General features: G+C 39.5%; 1 protein-coding gene across 4 annotated transcripts in view; it reads right to left on the reverse strand.

Annotated features, from left to right (window-relative positions):
• cadm1a (cell adhesion molecule 1a) overlaps positions 1 to 16765 on the reverse strand; it is a 431149-nt gene extending 414384 nt beyond the window's left edge. For all 4 annotated transcript variants that reach the window (XM_029627469.2, XM_029627471.2, XM_029627470.2 and 1 more), the window contains exon 1: positions 16667 to 16765. In XM_029627469.2, coding sequence (XP_029483329.1) covers positions 16667 to 16739 — 73 coding nt within the window. In that variant the 5' untranslated portion in view covers positions 16740 to 16765. The remainder of the gene's footprint in view (positions 1 to 16666) is intronic.
• Positions 16766 to 17471: the final 706 nt, after the last annotated feature.

The following is a 17471-nucleotide window of genomic DNA, read 5'->3' on the forward strand; positions in this document are numbered from 1 at the left end:
ACGTTTGGCAACTCGAACCTTCAGCTCCCTCCACAGATTTTCTATGGGATTAAGGTCTGAGACTGGCTAGGACACTCCAGGACTTTAATGTGCTTCTTCTTGAGCCACTCCTTTGTTGCCTTGGCCGTGTGTTTTGGGTCATTGTCATGCTGGAATACCCATCCACGACCCATTTTAAATGACCTGGCTGAGGGAAGGAGGTTCTCACCCAAGATTTGACGCTACATGGCCTCATCCATCGTCCCTTTGATGCGGTGAAGTTGTCCTGTCCCCTTACCAGAAAAACACACCCAAAGCATAATGTTTCCACCTCCATGTTTGACGGTGGGGATGGTGTTCTTGGGGTCATAGGCAGCATTCCTCCTCCTCCAAACACGGCGAGTTGAGTTGATGCCAAAGAGCTCCATTTTTATCTGATCTGACCACAACACTTTCACCCAGTTGTCCTCTGAATCATTCAGATGTTCAGCAAACTTCAGACAGGCATGTATATGTGCTTTCTTGAGCAGGGGGGCCAGTCCTTCACGGCGTAGTGTGTTACCAATTGTTTTCTTGGTGACTATGGTCCCAGCTTCTTTGAGATCATTGACAAGATCCTCCTGTGTAGTTCTGGGCTGATTCCTCACCGTTCTCATGCTCATTGAGATATTGCATGTAGCCCCAGGCCGAGGGAGATTGACAATTCTTTTGTGTTTCTTCCATTTGCTAATAATCGCACCAACTTTTTCACCTTCTCACCAAGCTGCTTGGCGATGCTCCTTGGTCTTGGCCATGGTGGAGAGTTTGGGATCTGATTGATTGCTTTTGTGGACAGGTGTCTTTTATACAGGTAATGAGCTGAGATTAGGAGCACAGTGTAAGGAGTGCTCCTAAATCTGAGCTTGTTACCTGTATAAAAGACACCTGTCCACAGAAGCAATCAGTCTTTTATACAGGTAACAAACTGAGATTTAGGAGCACTCCCTTTAAGAGTGTGCTCCTAATCTCAGGTCATTACCTGTATAAAAGACATCTGGGAGCCAGAAATCTTTCTGATTGAGAGGGGTCAAATACTTATTTCCCCCATTAAAATGCAAATCAATTTATAACATTTTTGACATGCGTTTCTCTGGATTGTTTGTTGTTATTCTGTCTCTCACTGTTCAAATAAACCTGACACTTAAATTATAGATTGATCATTTCTTTGTCAGTGGGCAAACGTACAATATCAGCAGGGGATCAAATACTTTTTTCCCTCACTGTACTTCTGTGTATTGATTTTAAGAAAGGCATTGGTGTTTATGGTTAGGTACAGTCGTCCAACGATTGTGCTTTTTCCACAAATGGGCTTTTGTTAAATCATTCCCCCAGCGTTGCATTGATTATATGCAACGCAGGACACGCTAGATAAACTAGCAATATCATCAACCATATGTAGTTAACTAGTGATTATGGTTGATTGTTTTTTATAAGATAAGTTTAATGCTAGCTAGCAACTTACCTTGGCTTCTACTGCATTTGCGTAACAGGCAGTCAGTCTCCTTGTAGAGTGCAACAAACAAGAGGCAGGTTGTTATTGCGTTGGACTAGTTAACTATGAGGTTGCAAGGTTGGATCCCCCGAGCTGACAAGGTGAAAATCTGTTGTTCTGCCCCTGAACAAGGCAATTAACCCACCGTTCCTAGGCCGTCATTGAAAATAAGAATGTGTTCTTAACTGACTTGCCTAGTTAAATAAAGATTAAATAAAGGTGTAGTAAAAAAATACAAATACATTTTTAAAAATTAAAAAAATCGGTGTATAAAAATACCGATTTCCGATTTGTTATGAAAACTTGAAATTCCGATTAATCGGTCTACCTCTAATAAGAACATCCAATAGTCAAAGGTATATGAAATACCAGCTTTCATACGTTCTCATGTTCTGAGCAAGGAACTTAAACGTTAGCTTTTTTACATGGCACATATTGCACTTTTACTTTCTTTTCCAACACTTTGTTTTTGCATTATTTAAACCAAATTGAACATGTTTCATTTTATTTGAGGCTAAATTGATTTTATTGATGTATTATATTAAGTTAAAATAAGTGTTCATTCAGTATTGTTGTAATTGTCATTATTACAACAACAAAAAACATTTAATTGGCCAATTAATCGGTATCAGCTTTTTTTTGGTCCTCCAATAATCGGTATCGGCGTTGAAAAATCATAATCGGTCGACATCTAATATATATATATATATTAGGGATTTTATATATTATTGCTCAGAAAACTAGGGCTGCCAATTGGGGAACCCTGCACTAGTCTATTGATAAATTAAACTTCTATCTGTATCCAGATGCTGAATCAACATCTGTATTAAATAGCATATTACTTACGGCCTATGTTCTGTTAGTCATTATAAACCAAACCCCCATCATCCAAGGCTTTCATTTTAAAGACCTGAGCAAAATTGCAAACAAAAATAAATTACCTCAGAACCTAGGCCTAAATGGTGAACTGAAGTTTCATACATCCTGCATTGCCTTAATGCAGTACAATTTAATTCTCAATTAATTATGTATGAATATTATCAACACTGCTTTGTGAAAACAACTTCAAAAGTTACCAACAACCGTGAGCATTTAGTTCAGTATGCCCAGAGCCAAAACTCTAACCACTTCACTGTTATAACACTTCCGTTGCTGTTGTGTCTGCTGCTGATGTTGATGCTATCATTATCATCAATATTGCAGGACAGAATAGGGCTGGGCGATATGGCCAAAATATCCTATCTCAGTATTTACACAAATATTGACAGTATGACGTTATTTGACGTTATTTTATGTTTCTGAATAACAAAAGTTCAACATTTGCTTTGAGTAGTGCGTGACCCTAAGTGATTTCAATGGGTGTTTCTCCATTCTAATTATTTTATACTGTTCAATTCAACTGCAACCAACAACAACAACAAAAGTCTGCATTGTCAACAATTTCTGCACTCATTTGAGATCATTTCCACACTGCCATGTAGGGCTGCACGATATCAACAAACAATCTAGGCCTCATTTTAAACCAAATGTTACAATTACGATTTAGAGCAAAACACTTGGGTGAACTGTTGGAATCATGGAAATAGAATGATTGTTCTACTTCTAGAGTTCCAGTATAATAGTGGGCACTTGAATACAGTGTTGTTTGACATGATATGACATGAATGAAAATGCCATTGTAACAGGGTGGGAACCAAATTGTTGTTAAGTGTTTCCTAGGGGACCCTATAATCTTTGTCTACATTGAATTTTTTTTCTTAGCAACTTCATTTAGCCAACATATTCATGCTTCACTTATTCCTTTTTGATTTAGAAGATACTGTTGCACAAGTAACATGCTGATTTAGGTCTACCCCATCACTGAAAATCAGGCTGTATAGTTAATTAAGTTTGCTCTGACTCAGTACATTTATTAGCTAGCTAGCCAGCTAACTAGTGATTAAGATTTAGGCCCAACTTGCCAAGAAAAGACAAACTAGCTGTTTGCAGATGTTAGAAACACAAACTAATAGTGGATTTATATTAAGTGAAAACAGCGTAGTAGTCATCAACATTTTTGCATGTGCTGCATTGATGATGCAGACAGAACGCAAGTGTCTTGTGGTCGAGGAACAACAATTGCGCTCCTTGAGTGAAAGGGGGCACGGCAGGGCTAGGTCTGTATGGAAAGTGGCATGGAGAGAGAGAGAGCGGAGAGAGACCTTTATAGAGAGCGGAGAGAGACACACGGCTTATCATATTTAACAAACCAAACATTCAAATACCTTTATATAAGGCAAAGTAAAGACCCAAACTGTTCCATGCATCAATACCGGAATATCATAAAATACATAATACCACCCAGCCCTAGGACAGAAAGCATCAAGAATAAGGCAGGAAATCTGTCTGTGTTCAAACTAAGTAAGAATTAAGAGGGATCTGGTCTCACTGTCATTTCTGTATGGCCAAGCGACCAATCAATAGGAAGGCAGCTTGCTAGACTCCAGCCATAATCCTTAAAAATATTCTTATGCAGATTAGTGTCTCCCTCACACATTTTCAGTCTGGAAGGTATTAGTCTGACAGCCAAGTGAAGCCCAACAAATACTGCACACTTTAATGCAGCAGCAAACCGACTAAGAAAAGTAACGTGGTTCAAACATTTAGTTGAATTAAGAAATAGGCTAGGCCTAGGCTGTGCCTACTGCAGTGACTGTTAATATGTTGCTCATAAAAAGTAATCACTCTGACAATACACAGTGTTATGTTATTACATAATAATGCTATTTAGGGACATTGTTTCTGACCTGTACTTCAATAGCTTTACCACAAGGGAGGGTCTAGTGTGCATTTTCACACAAGACCCTCCTTGCATCACCCAGCTCAGGCATAAAGAGCATTAGACAGCATAATCCTCTAGCATCTGGCATTTGTGCAGACAAAACAGCAGAGAACCTATCATCAGACAAGACACTGCAGCAATAGGTAGGAACAATAGGCAGGAACTGAATACAATGAGCACAAGGGATCCAATTCCGTGGGAGACATGGTTGCTGCTTGAAGGGTCTTGTAAGGGGCACTGAAATGTAATACTGGCTCGAGTGTTATGCTAATGTCAGACATGAGAACGCAGATCACTCAAGCCCATCAAGCCCAGTTGATAATTACCTGTATTGTATTCAAAAGGACACGTTCATTTTCCTTACCCGCTTACAATGATGAACCAGCATTTTGTTATTCAGGGGTATGGAACCATAAATAATATCCATAGATTGTTTATTCATTGTTTAACCCAGCATTATATGGATGAATTCATGCAAAATGTGCCCACTTATATCATACAACATCCCTTCCTGTCTGATGTAATGACATCCTGCTATAACAAGCTTATTGGGGCCTAACAACTCCCGGGGGAAAAGAACTAGGCCTAATCAAAATATTTGTTTTGAAACAAATATTTTCAGAGCAGTGTGCTAGACTTAGTACTGTTGTTATGACTGACATCTTCAAAAGCTATGAATGTGTTTTTTTCTACATTTCAATTTTTACTGTAAAAAAAAGTAGACCTATAAAGTGGCACATTTTGTACAGTAGTTTCAGAATATGTGTTTTAATCCAGCATCCCTCATCAGGGATCAGTTAGCACCTCAGTAATTACTTAGTATAATCAAAGAGAGAGAAGGCTGAGTGCATAGTGGCCAGATGTGACCAAACCCAATCATCTGTTGGATGGCACAACATCTTCAGCCCCCTCCCCTCAAAATAAAGCCATTGTTCTTCATTACTGCTCAGGGCACCAGAGAAACAGAGAGCAGCAGGAAATATACAAGTCCATTTCCACACCTGTTTTCAATCACTGGGCTACTGACTTTACAGTGAGCCAAACTCAATACAGGATACGGGGGGATATTCAAATTATGTGGAGAAATTAGAGATTTTATTACCCAGTCTGACTCTGACTTAATATTACAGTGAGGTTAACAGATTCAGTCTCACTAAAAAGGTCATCCAAAGGCCTACGCCAAACAAACTGTACTGGTTCTTCTGTTTAGCTGTGAAACAATGGCAATAGGCAAAATCAATAGAACAACTATCGTTAAAATGCCCAACTACATGGGAAATTACTGCACATTAGGCCAATTGTTCATGGTGATTTTTGAAAATATGCTCTAGTTAGGCTATGTTGAACGCTTTGAAAGTAAATAGATGGCCACAAGCCATTAAATTAAATCTACATTAAGAACTTCACATGCCTCACCAGCTGAACAATTTTGTTTGGAGCACTTGAGTGATTTGATGACTGCTCGTATGATGAACTTAAAACCATCGCGTGCGCCAACATGTAGTGGTGATCAAATGAATGCACCTGCAGCACTCTCTTGTCCTGAATACACTGCAATATTTACCATTGTTTCAGTGACTCCATTTATCTTAAATCCTGCAATTCCTTATCAAATTGTAAAGTGTGGTCAAGTTAAATTATTGATTTGCTCTGTCTGACTGTAGGCCTACCCCATGCTTTGTTTAAAAATCAACAAGGCAGCAAATGTGATAGTTTATCCAGCACCTACCACTGTTCCAACAATGGATTAGGGTTTAATATTTTCCCAGCATTTTACAAAAGTTCCATACAGAGAATAAAATCACTTTTCTCCCAGGTAAGCCGGTATTTCCTGCCAAAGCCGGTGTCATTCTAAAGCATATAAAGCATATCAATGTCTGGACTTGATTAGATCTTTGACCTGCATGAAAATTCAAGCCTGATGTTACCTGAGCCATTTTATGAACCCAAGTCTAAAAAAGCCCAAATAATTGTACCGTTATCCAACACATAGCCTTTGACATATAGGCTATCGCATATTACACACAACAGAAGAAATACAAGTCCATAGATGTAGCTATGCTCTCTAAGGTAAATAAATTAAACAAGCTAATATTTTAGTGTGGACTGTATTACTGTACTGCAGTGGTTCTCAATCCTGGTCCTGGGGACCCAAAGGGGTGGACATTTTGGTTTTAGTTTATGTCCTAGCAATACACAACTAATTGAAATCATCCGCTCATCATCATCAGGATTGTGATGATTTGAAGCAAGTGTCTAGTGGTAGGACAAAAGAAAGTGCACCCATTTGGGTCCCCAGGACCAGGATTGTGAACCACTACTGTACTGTATTAGAGTGCATTCCGAAAGTATTCAGACCCCTTGACTATTTCCAGATTTTGTTACGTTGCAGCTTTATTCTAAAATAGATTAAATAAAAATACACACAATACCCCATAAAGACAAAAAAAAAACTTACTTCAGATTTCAGACCCGTTGCTATGAGACTCAAAATTGAACTCGGGTTCATCAGGTTTCCATTGATCATCCTTGAGATGTTTCTACAACATGATCCAGTCCAACAGTGGAAAAATCAATTATAAGGGCACGATTTGGAAAGGCACACATCTGTCTATATAAGGCCCCACAGTTGACAGCGCATGTCAGAGCAAAGCCATGCCATGAGGTCAAAGCAAAGCCATGCCATGAGGCCAAAGCAATCGTCTGCAGAGCTCCGAGACAGGATTGTGTTGGGGCACAGATCTGGGGAAGGATAACAAAATGTTTCTGCAGCATTGAAGGTCCCAAAAACACAGTGGCCTCCATCATTCTTAAACGGAAGAAGTTTGGAACCACCAAGACTCTTCCTAGAGCTGGCCGCCCAGCCAACCTAAGGAATCGGGGGAGAAGGGTCTTGGTCAGGCAAGAACCCGATGGTCACTTTAACAGAGCTCCAGAGTTCCTCTGTGGAGATGGGAGAACCTTGCAGAAGGAACACAATTTCTGCAGCACTCCACCAATCAGGCCTTTATGGTAGAGTTGGCAGACGGAAGCCACTCCTCAGGAAAAGGCACATGAAAGCCCACTTGGAGTTTGCAAAAAGGCACCTGAAGGTCTCTCAGACCATGAGAAACAAGATTCTCTGGTCTGATGAAGCCAAGATTGAACTCTTTGGCCTGAAAGCCAAGCATCACGTCTGGAGGAAACCTGGCACCATCCCTACGGTGAAGCATGGTGGTGATGTTTTTCAGCGGCAGGGACTGGGAGATTACTCGGGATCGAGGGAAAGATGAATGGAGCAAAGTACAGAGAGATCCTTGACGAAAACCTGCACCAGAGCACCCCAGGACCTCAGACTGGGGCGAAGGTTCACCTTCCAACAGGACAATAACCCTAAGCACACAGCCAAGACAAAGCAGGAGTGGCTTCGGGACAAGTCTCTGAATGTCCTTGAGTGGCCCAGCCAGAGCCCGGACTTGAACCCGATCAAACAGCTCTGGAGATACCTGAAAATATCTGTGCAGCGACGCTCCCCATCCAACCTGACAGAGCTTGAGATGATCTGCAGAGAAAAATGGGAGAAACTCCCCAAATACAGGTGTGCCAAGCCTGTAGAGCCATACCCAAGAAGACTTGAAGCTGTAATCGCTGCCAAAGGTGCTTGAACGGAGTACTGAGTAAAGTGTCTGAATACATATGTAAATGTGATATTTCCATTTTTCTAAAAACATGTTTTTGCTTTGTCATTATGGGGTATTGTGTGTGGATTGATTAAGTAAAAAAAAAACATTTAATCAATTTTAGAATAAGGCTGTAATGTAACAAAATGTGAGGGGAAAATGGGCTCCGAATACTTTCCATATGTACTGTATATTATACTGTATTATATGGACAGGATATACACACCTCATTCAAACCATGAAGCTGGGAGAGGACATGCAATGCTGGTGAAAGAAATGTAGCCTCCAAAAATTTACAATTATAGGTTAGCAAATCTGATTTTGAAATATAATAGGGCCTATTTGACATTTTTATAATTAGTAGGCTGGACTTGAGCATATAGACACCTTTCATAATATGTCCCCTAATGTTGTGCGACATAAGTATTAGCCTACCTCTTAATTCTTCCATAACTTTCAACAGTTAAATTAAATAAGTATTAAATAAGTACAGTTGTCCTTATCTTCATCATTGTAATGACATGCTTGAATAATATAGGAGTAGAATAAGATGCAGACGTCTTTCACTTCTCTTTGCGAAGATTGAATGGGTATGGGTCTGAACAAATAATTGGTATAGCCTACCGCCATAGCGTATTTTCTTGGCTGCTGTACTTAACATTCAACAAAAATGAGCTTGCATCCCTCTTCGAAGTCTATTAGAATAAGAAATGCAAAAAAATGTCCAGCACGCCATTCAAGTCTAGCTTCTCCTGAGACTCCAACAGCTAAGGGGCGTTGTTTAAGGAAAGAGGCAAGCGGAGTGCAGTTGCGTATCGCGCAAGATACAGAAGCTCTAAGTTAGAACCTTCTGCATAGTATAACCCATCATTCATTAGCTAAATATCAGGCTAATACTGCATTGAATTTATAACCTGAAAGAGATAGGCTAGACCATCTCTATATATATGAAAGTTTAGATGCCAATCACCATATAAGTTCAAAGACAAAAAAGCCTGGAAGGAGGAGAAATTACTAGAAATTCGGTTGACAGTTTTATGTGTGGATCCATTGTCAGAGTAGAGGACCTTGTGCATTTCAGGTAAAATAACAACTCAATGTTTATATCCCACGACAAATTAGCTAACAACAGCAAGCTAGCTAAATAGGACAATTTAGCTAGCAAGTGCAAGCTAACTAGCTAAATTGCCATAAATGTTTAATGCTTCTTGACCTGTTCCCAAATTAATGTAATTGGTTCAGAGTTTGTTTTGATATTTTAACCTGCGTGTTGTGATCGCATTTGGTATAGGGGGATAAAATAAATATTTGCACGATGGCGCGTTTGGGTTCGGTGTTAGCCAAATACATTTAAGCTCAATTCTTCACAATTCCTTACATTTAATCAGAGTAAAAATTCCCTGTCTTAGGTCCGTTAAGATCACCACTTTATCTTAAGAATGTGGAATGTCAGAATAATATTAGAGAGAATCATTTCTTTCAGCTTTTATTTCTTTCATCACATTCCCAGTGGGTCAGAAGTTTACATACACTCAATTAGTATTTGGTAGCATTGCCTTTAGATTGTTTAACTTGGGTCAAACGTTTCGGGTAGCCTTCCACATTCTTCCCACAATAAGTTGGGCGGATTTTGTCCCATTCCTCCTGACAGAGCTGGTGTAACTGAGTCAGGTTTGTAGGCCTACTTGCTCGCACACGCTTTTTCAGTTCTGCCCACAAATGTTATATAGGATTGAGGTCAGGGTTTTGTGATGGCCACTCCAATACCGTGACTTTGTTGTCCTTAAGCCATTTTGCCACAACTTTGGAAGTATGCATGGGGTCATTGTCCATTTGGAAGACCCATTTGCGACCAAGCTTTAACTTCCTGACTGAAGTCTTAAGATGTTGCGTCAATATATCCACATAATTTTCCTACATCATAACGCCATCTATTTTGTGAAGTGCACCAGTCCCTCCTGCAGCAAAGCACCCACACAACATGAAGCTGCCACCCCTGTGCTTCACGGTTGGGATGGGGTTCTTCGGCTTGCAAGCCTCCCCCTTTTTCCTCCAAACATAACGATGGTCATTGTAGCCAAACAGTTCTATTTTTTGTTGCGTCAGACCAGAGGACATTTCTCCAAAAGGTACGAGCTTTGTACCCATGTGCAGTTGTAAACCATAGTCTGGCTTTTTTATGGCGGTTTTGCAGCAGTGGCTTCTTCCTTGCTGAGCCGCCTTTCAGGTTATGTCGATATAGGACTCATTTTACTGTGGATATAGATACTTTTGTACCTGTTTCCTCCAGCATCTTCACAAGGTCCTTTGCTGTTGTTCTGGGAATGATTTGCACTTTTCGCAGAAAATTCCAGAAAATTATGTCATGGCTTTAGAAGTTTCTATTTAGACACAGTAGGACCCGAAAGCATAATCAGTGCTCTAACTCCACCTTGCGCTGGTCTGGTGTAATGAAGTGGTGAAGTAGGGTACCATTCTAAACCACAAATTATCTCTAAGTACCGCAGCATAATCACATAAACCATAAACATCAATGCCTTCCTTAAAATCAATACACAGAAGTATATATTTTTTGGACTGCATGTTTAGTTAAAAGAAATGCATGTTAGTAGGCAATATTAACTAGGGAAATTGTGTCACTTCTCTTGCGTTCAGTGCAAGCAGAGTCAGGGTATATGCAGCAGTTTTGGCCTCACAATTTCTTCCTAACAAAGACCGTAATTAATTTGCCCGAATTTTACATAATTATGACATAACATTGAAGGTTGTGCAATGTAACAGCAATATTTAGACTTCGGGTTGCCACCCAGTCGATAAAATATGGAACAGTTCCTTATTTCACTGAAAGAACAAAATAATAGTTTCCGGATTTGACCATATTACTGACCAAAGGCTCGTATTTCTGTGTGTGTTTTATAATTAAGTCTATGATTTGATATTTGATAGAGCAGTCTGACTGAGCGTTTGCCAGCAGCTCTTAGCATTGCTTGAGGCACAGTGCTGTTTATGACTTCAAGCCTATGAACTCCAGAGGCTGGCAATCCTTAAGTGCCTATAAGAACATCCAATATGAAATACAAATGATATAGAGAGAAAAAGTTGACGGATCATAATTCCTATAATAACTAAAACTTCTTAACTGGGAATAACGAAGACTCATGTTAAAAGGAACCACCAGCTTCCATACAGTGGGGCAAAAAAGTATTTAGTCACTTTACTCACTTGTTTGTAGGTGACCAAATACTTACTTTCCACCATAATTTGCAAATTAATTAATTTAAAATCCTACAATGTGATTTTCTGGATTTTTTTTTTTCATTTTGTCTGTCATAGTTGAAGTGTACCTATGATGAAAATTACAGGCCTCTCTCATCTTTTTAAGTGGGAGAACTTGCACAATTGGTGGCTGACTAAATACTTTTTTGCCCCACTGTATGTTCTCATGTTCTGCGCAAGGAAATTAAACGTTAGCTTTTTTACATGGCACATATTGCACTTTTACTTTCTTCTCCAACACTGTGTTTTTGTATTATTTAAACCAAATTGAAACTATTTCATAATTTATTTGAGACTAAATTAATTTTATTTATGTATTGTATTAAGTTAATATAAAAGTGTTCATTGTTCATTCAGTATTTTTGTAATTGTTATTATTACAAATATATATACAAAAATCGGCATCTGCTTTTTTTTGGTACTCCAATAATCGGTATCGATGTTGAAAAATGATAATCGGTCTACCTCTAGAGACAACTCAAAGGCGAAATCCATTAAAGCCAAGAAAATGGAATTCATTGCCTTTGACAATCAACCTTTCTCTGTCGTGGGTGATGTTGGCTTTCGCCGACTGGTTGAGGCACCAGTACACACTACCAAGTGTGCTATTTTTCAGATGTTGCCCTACCGGAGTTACACAGTAATAGCGTCACTGCTATTAGCTTCACGACATTCATACTATGGAACGCCGTGTGGGTCTTTGCAGTAGCACTGTCAAAGCTGTACAAAAAGGTCTACAAACAAGCAAACACCTGCCACGAACGATGTGTTTACAATACCGCGTTGGTAATAAAGCAATAATTGTTCGACTGCAACTTCTGGGGTAGCTAGCTTTAGCTTGGTACCTAGCTAGCACCAATACAACCAACCAGAAAACAATGACTAGTAGAAACTGCAGTCATGTTCATTATTCTTAGCAGTGATTTAGGAGTCCTTGTAAGTATTAGCTAGGTTGCCACTTGTTGTTTGTCTATTGAAATTGACCTTCAATTCATGAAAATAAATAGCTAGCCAGCTACTTAACCCTGTTGCCCAAAGCTAACGTTATAAGCAGCCAGCTAGCTTCATTTGGCTAGTGACGCTCGACCGCACCGGGATATGTGTTGTGAAGCTAACCACAATAAGGATTAGGCACAATAGCGGAATTTGCGGATAGCCTTCAAAATAAAAGTATGTAATTGACAGTAATGTAAATGAATACAAATAGAATTATGCCATACTTTTATTTTGAAGGCTAACCGCAAAGTCCACTATTGTGGCTAATCCATATTGTGGCTAGCTTCACATAGATGGGTCCGACCACCATTAATCAAATAAGAACTGTCTTATAAATTAGGGTTATTTTAGATGATGACACCTAGCTATATAATTAGCTACCTTGAAACAGACTGTCGTTTTGCTATGTTTTTGGGGAAGAACATTGTTTGCATCCATGAGCTAGCTAGCTTTTTTTATGACCAGCACTGTAGGTGCGCGAGACAACTTTACCAGCATCATAGCATACATATCAATGAATCGTTGTGACATATGAAATACGAGTGATAGTGTAATCAATGTGCAATAACTACGTAAAAAATGAATGAACCTGTTCAATTATTATGTGACATGTGACATATTCAGGTCCTGATTGGTCAAATAGTGTTATTTGACACGTCAAATAGTGTTAAATAGTATCTTTGACACGCAAAGACCCAAACAGAGTTCCATAGCAAAGACCCAAACAGCGTTCCATAGCAAAGACCCAAACAGCGTTCCATAGCAAAGACCCAAACAGCGTTCCATAGCAAAGACCCAAACAGCGTTCCATAGCAAAGACCCAAACAGAGTTCCATAGCAAAGACCCAAACAGCGTTCCATAGCAAAGACCCAAACAGCGTTCCATAGCAAAGACCCAAACAGAGTTCCATAGCAAAGACCCAAACAGCGTTCCATAGCAAAGACCCAAACAGCGTTCCATGGCAAAGACCCAAACGGCGTTCCATAGAAATCCTTGTTGAGAATGAAACGACTGAACAAATGAACAATGAAACAGCACAGCAAGTAAGTGAAATATATAGTTTTTGATTATGTTTTACTGGTAATGGGGACATACGTAAACGCCAACAAAATAACTTTTTGGTCAGTGTGGTGTGTAACCTTTATTTAACTTAGCAAGCCAGTTAAGAACAAATTCTTATTTACAATGACGGCCTACCCAAGCCAAACCCGGACGACACTGGGCCAATTATGTGACACAGCCTGGATTCGAACCATAGACTGTAGTGACGCCTCTTGCACCGAGATGCAGTGCCTTCGACCGCTGCGTCCATGTGTGTGTTAACTATTTAACTGTACTAGAATGCTTAAAAAGGGCGCTAAAATTTTAAATATCGGTATCTGTTTTTTTGGCAAGGAAAATATCAGATATCGGCCAAAAATGTAATACCGGTGCATCACTAGTTAGTCTGTACCCATCCTGAGTGTTGATGATTGATCATGCAGATAGCAGAGAAAAGGCTGTGGAGAAGCCAGATTTAGACATTGCATATCATTTAACAGTTCCATTTCATGTTGTTGTGTTCATAGAAATCAATTATTATAATTTACCTGTTTCCCACAGTTATTTATCCCAGGAAAAGGTGGGTTTGGGGAGAAATCACGGTTAGAATAATGGGAACCGACTATCATCCCTAATGTGAATGTGGTGCATTGAAGTTTGTGCTTCAATTGAGTGAAAAGCAGCAATAGCCTCCTATTTAACCCAATGAGTCCCAATGTAACGCTGGCACATTTAGGTCTTCTAAATATTGTATGTTTTAGCTTCAGACTTATGGGTTGTAACATTGGATTCGTCAATTTCTTCTGCATCCGCAGATAACCGTTAGTCTGTGTGATTAACGGGGGCTGAGCTAGAGCGGTGTTTGTAAGACAAGGGTTGATCCCGAAGGGCCCCGGGACCGGGTATTTTTACAAAACGTCTTTAGAGTCTGAATGGTTTGAGCTACAAACTATATATATATATATATATAAACAAAACAGACTCTCACAAGCACGCACATGTAATGTTTTGCTCTATGACGCTCACAAGCTACACCAGAGCTGTTAGAAGGTAAGGGGTATTTTTGCATAGAAGATCATAGGAAACCCCAGAACATAGTGGCTATAGCCTAGTGGTTAGAGCGTTGGGCCAGTAACCAGAAGGTTGCTGGATCGAATCCCAGAACTAACAAGGTAAAAATCTGTAGTTCTGCCCCTGAGCATGGAAAATAACCAACCCACTGTTCCCCGGGCGCCAAATATGTGGATGTTGATTAAGGCAGCCCCCTGCACCTCTCTGATTCAGAGGGGTTGGGTTACATGCGGAAGACACATTTCAGTTGGACAACTGACTAGGTATCCCCTTTCCTTTATAATATGGTAATAATCGCACATAGTTGCTGTCCTAAACTCCACACAGTTGTCACTGACTAGATGGATATTAATTTCCCAGTGAGCAAACTATTTCATTTGTCAATTAAACTCATGAATGCAACTGTTTGTGTTCTACTTGTAGTCATGGTTGTCCTTAAAATAAAACACTTAATTGTGAGGCAAAATGTATGAGCTGGACATGCAGATAAATTAAAGTCAGATCAATTAAAAGCAGATTTTTGCTGGTGGTTTGGGACTGATAGGGTTAAATCACGTGTTGAACGCATAAACATGTTTTCTATGAATTCCACGTATTGACTGACTTGGTCCGATTAGGATACATTAACTTATATTTTTTAAAAACGTAATAGTACAGGCTACCTAATATAAATATACGGAACCTAGTATAAAAACCTTGGCAATGAAATGCTAAAGAGCATCCAGAAGAAGCACTCTGAAAGAAGATAACACACTGAAGTGCCAAATATTCAGCCTAACGTTATATGTGTGAGCGTTTATGTAAATATATATATCCTTAATTAATATATACCTCTTAATTTACTTGCCTGGTTAAATACATTTTTAAAAATAGGTCCGTGCACATCTTGTGGACTGCAATATCATAGGTTATACAGCAAGTGTTGGTACTTGGTAGCTTTAATTAAGAGTAGAGTAGCCAGCCTACAGTAAACTAAACTTCATATAATTTCGAAAATAGATGTGTACTAACAAAACAAGTGTGCTTGGCAAATGGCAGAGCTGCCTAATGCGCCCGCCGGATTTTTAGGCGAATCGTTTATTCCTTTCCACAAGACTAAATAGACTATGATAATTCAAGAAATAACTACCGGTAGCCTATGCTTCAAATTGAGGTAACTAACATGAAAGACATATTCAAAAAAAACTTCAGAGATTCAGGAGTTTAGCTACATCTGAATTGAAATGTATGCTCTACGCGGGGACTGCATACCTTTTGCACGATATTTGCGATCATTGAATCAGTTTAATTCGTAATAGCCTATCACGTAGTCTATAACAGCACACGCTCATGTCGTTTTATGTAAGCCACTGATTTGATTATTTTAAACAGGTGTTTAGGAAGCAAGCCAAATCAAAAAAGCACCACTAACAACTTTTGTCTACATCCGTATAGCATCTGCACACCAATAATGCCGTTCCCTTGGCATTCAAATGTTAAGCTACAGAGTATCCTTTCTACCTACACTGCATCCCGCTAAATTACGCATGTAACACACACTGTGGCCAATCAATCACCCCAGTAAGGTTCATAGTTTGAGCAGACTAAATACTATTTGTAAAGATCTAACTGCCAACATAATCATAATAAAACTGATCCTCTCCCCAGAAAAAAAATGATGCAATTGCAATGGTAGCCTGCCTAAATCAAGCATCGCACTGAATAGCTCGCGCTAGAATATTCAGCATTCATTGTAGGCTTCGGCGTTCTACAGAATCTGGATAATCACAACCCAAAAGTATTGAGAACAGCTGACTGGTTAACTTAAACAAACCACGTTCAACTTTTACACTGAAGTTGAACGTACAACTTGAATACTTGAAAAACAACAGTTTTCATATCTAATTTCGCTCATTTAAACTGCCAGCAAGCTATGTGCGTGTATGTGGCAGTGGAACAGGGCTCGAGACGAGAAGGGAAAACTAGCCAAAGTGATTTGTGTGAAGGGTTAGTTGACTATATGGAAGACAAAAACATCTGTAAATGCTGTATTTGAGATAAATGGAAATACTCAAAGAATGTAACAACTATTTGAGTATTTTTTTCATCCTTTAGGCAGATTAAATACCATATTACAACTTGAAGAACAGTTACATTCAGCTTCTTCGTTTATTATTATCGATCCACAATCATGCGGACACATCCAGAAAAAGCTTGCGCTTAATGCAGACACATTTTTGCCCCCCATGTCCATAGAAATCTATTCAAAGACGTAGGTTTGTTTCACTTAAGTTTATCGGCCGAAATCCTACCTTTATGAAGAGCTGCTGGAATCATGAACAAAAAGAGAAGAGTAGCGAGAGATCCGTTGCCTGTGATCGCCATGTTGGACACCTGCTTCTTTCTATCTGGCGGCGCGAGTAGTACTTCACCTAGCGACAACAGCGTTCTCTTTAATGATATGCATGGAAGGGAGGGGACAATTCAAATTGCTTGTTTAAAAAAGATGGTTAGGTAGCTGAAAAGCTAACAAAGGTGTTACTGTGGATATTTATGAATATGAGCAAGGGGAAATTCTTAAGCTTTTTATTTCAATTGTTCAACTTCTGCTCTATGTCCACATTACATCCACCCAAACCCCGAATAACCGAACGGATCCGGGTCCTAACTTTTCCCTCAGGTCCAGGTCGGTTTGTTTGATTGTCATCAGGTCACAGGTCTATGTAACTACAGCTGATAGACCCGTGCGGACCCGACCATTGCTCTTCATAGACTATAGCAGATTTATTTTAGGCTAATAAGGTGAGTTTATTGACATAGAAGGCCTAGACAGCATATAAATAATTATTGTTTTATTTTTGTAAAAGAAAAATGACTTTTTACCCCATTTTCTCCCCAATTCCATGGTATCGCCCTAAGATTTGCCAAAGACCCCAGCCACCCCAGTCATAGACTGTTCTCTCTACTACCGCATGACAAGCAGTACCGGAGTGCCAAGTCTAGGACTAAAAGGCTTCTCAACAGTTTTTACCCCCAAGCCATAAGACTCCTGAACAGGTAATCAAATGGCTACCCGGACTATTTACATTGTCCCCCCCCAACCGCTCTTTTTACGCT

The sequence above is a fragment of the Oncorhynchus nerka genome, linkage group LG22 (genome assembly GCF_034236695.1).
Source record: "Oncorhynchus nerka isolate Pitt River linkage group LG22, Oner_Uvic_2.0, whole genome shotgun sequence".
NCBI lineage: Eukaryota > Metazoa > Chordata > Actinopteri > Salmoniformes > Salmonidae > Oncorhynchus > Oncorhynchus nerka.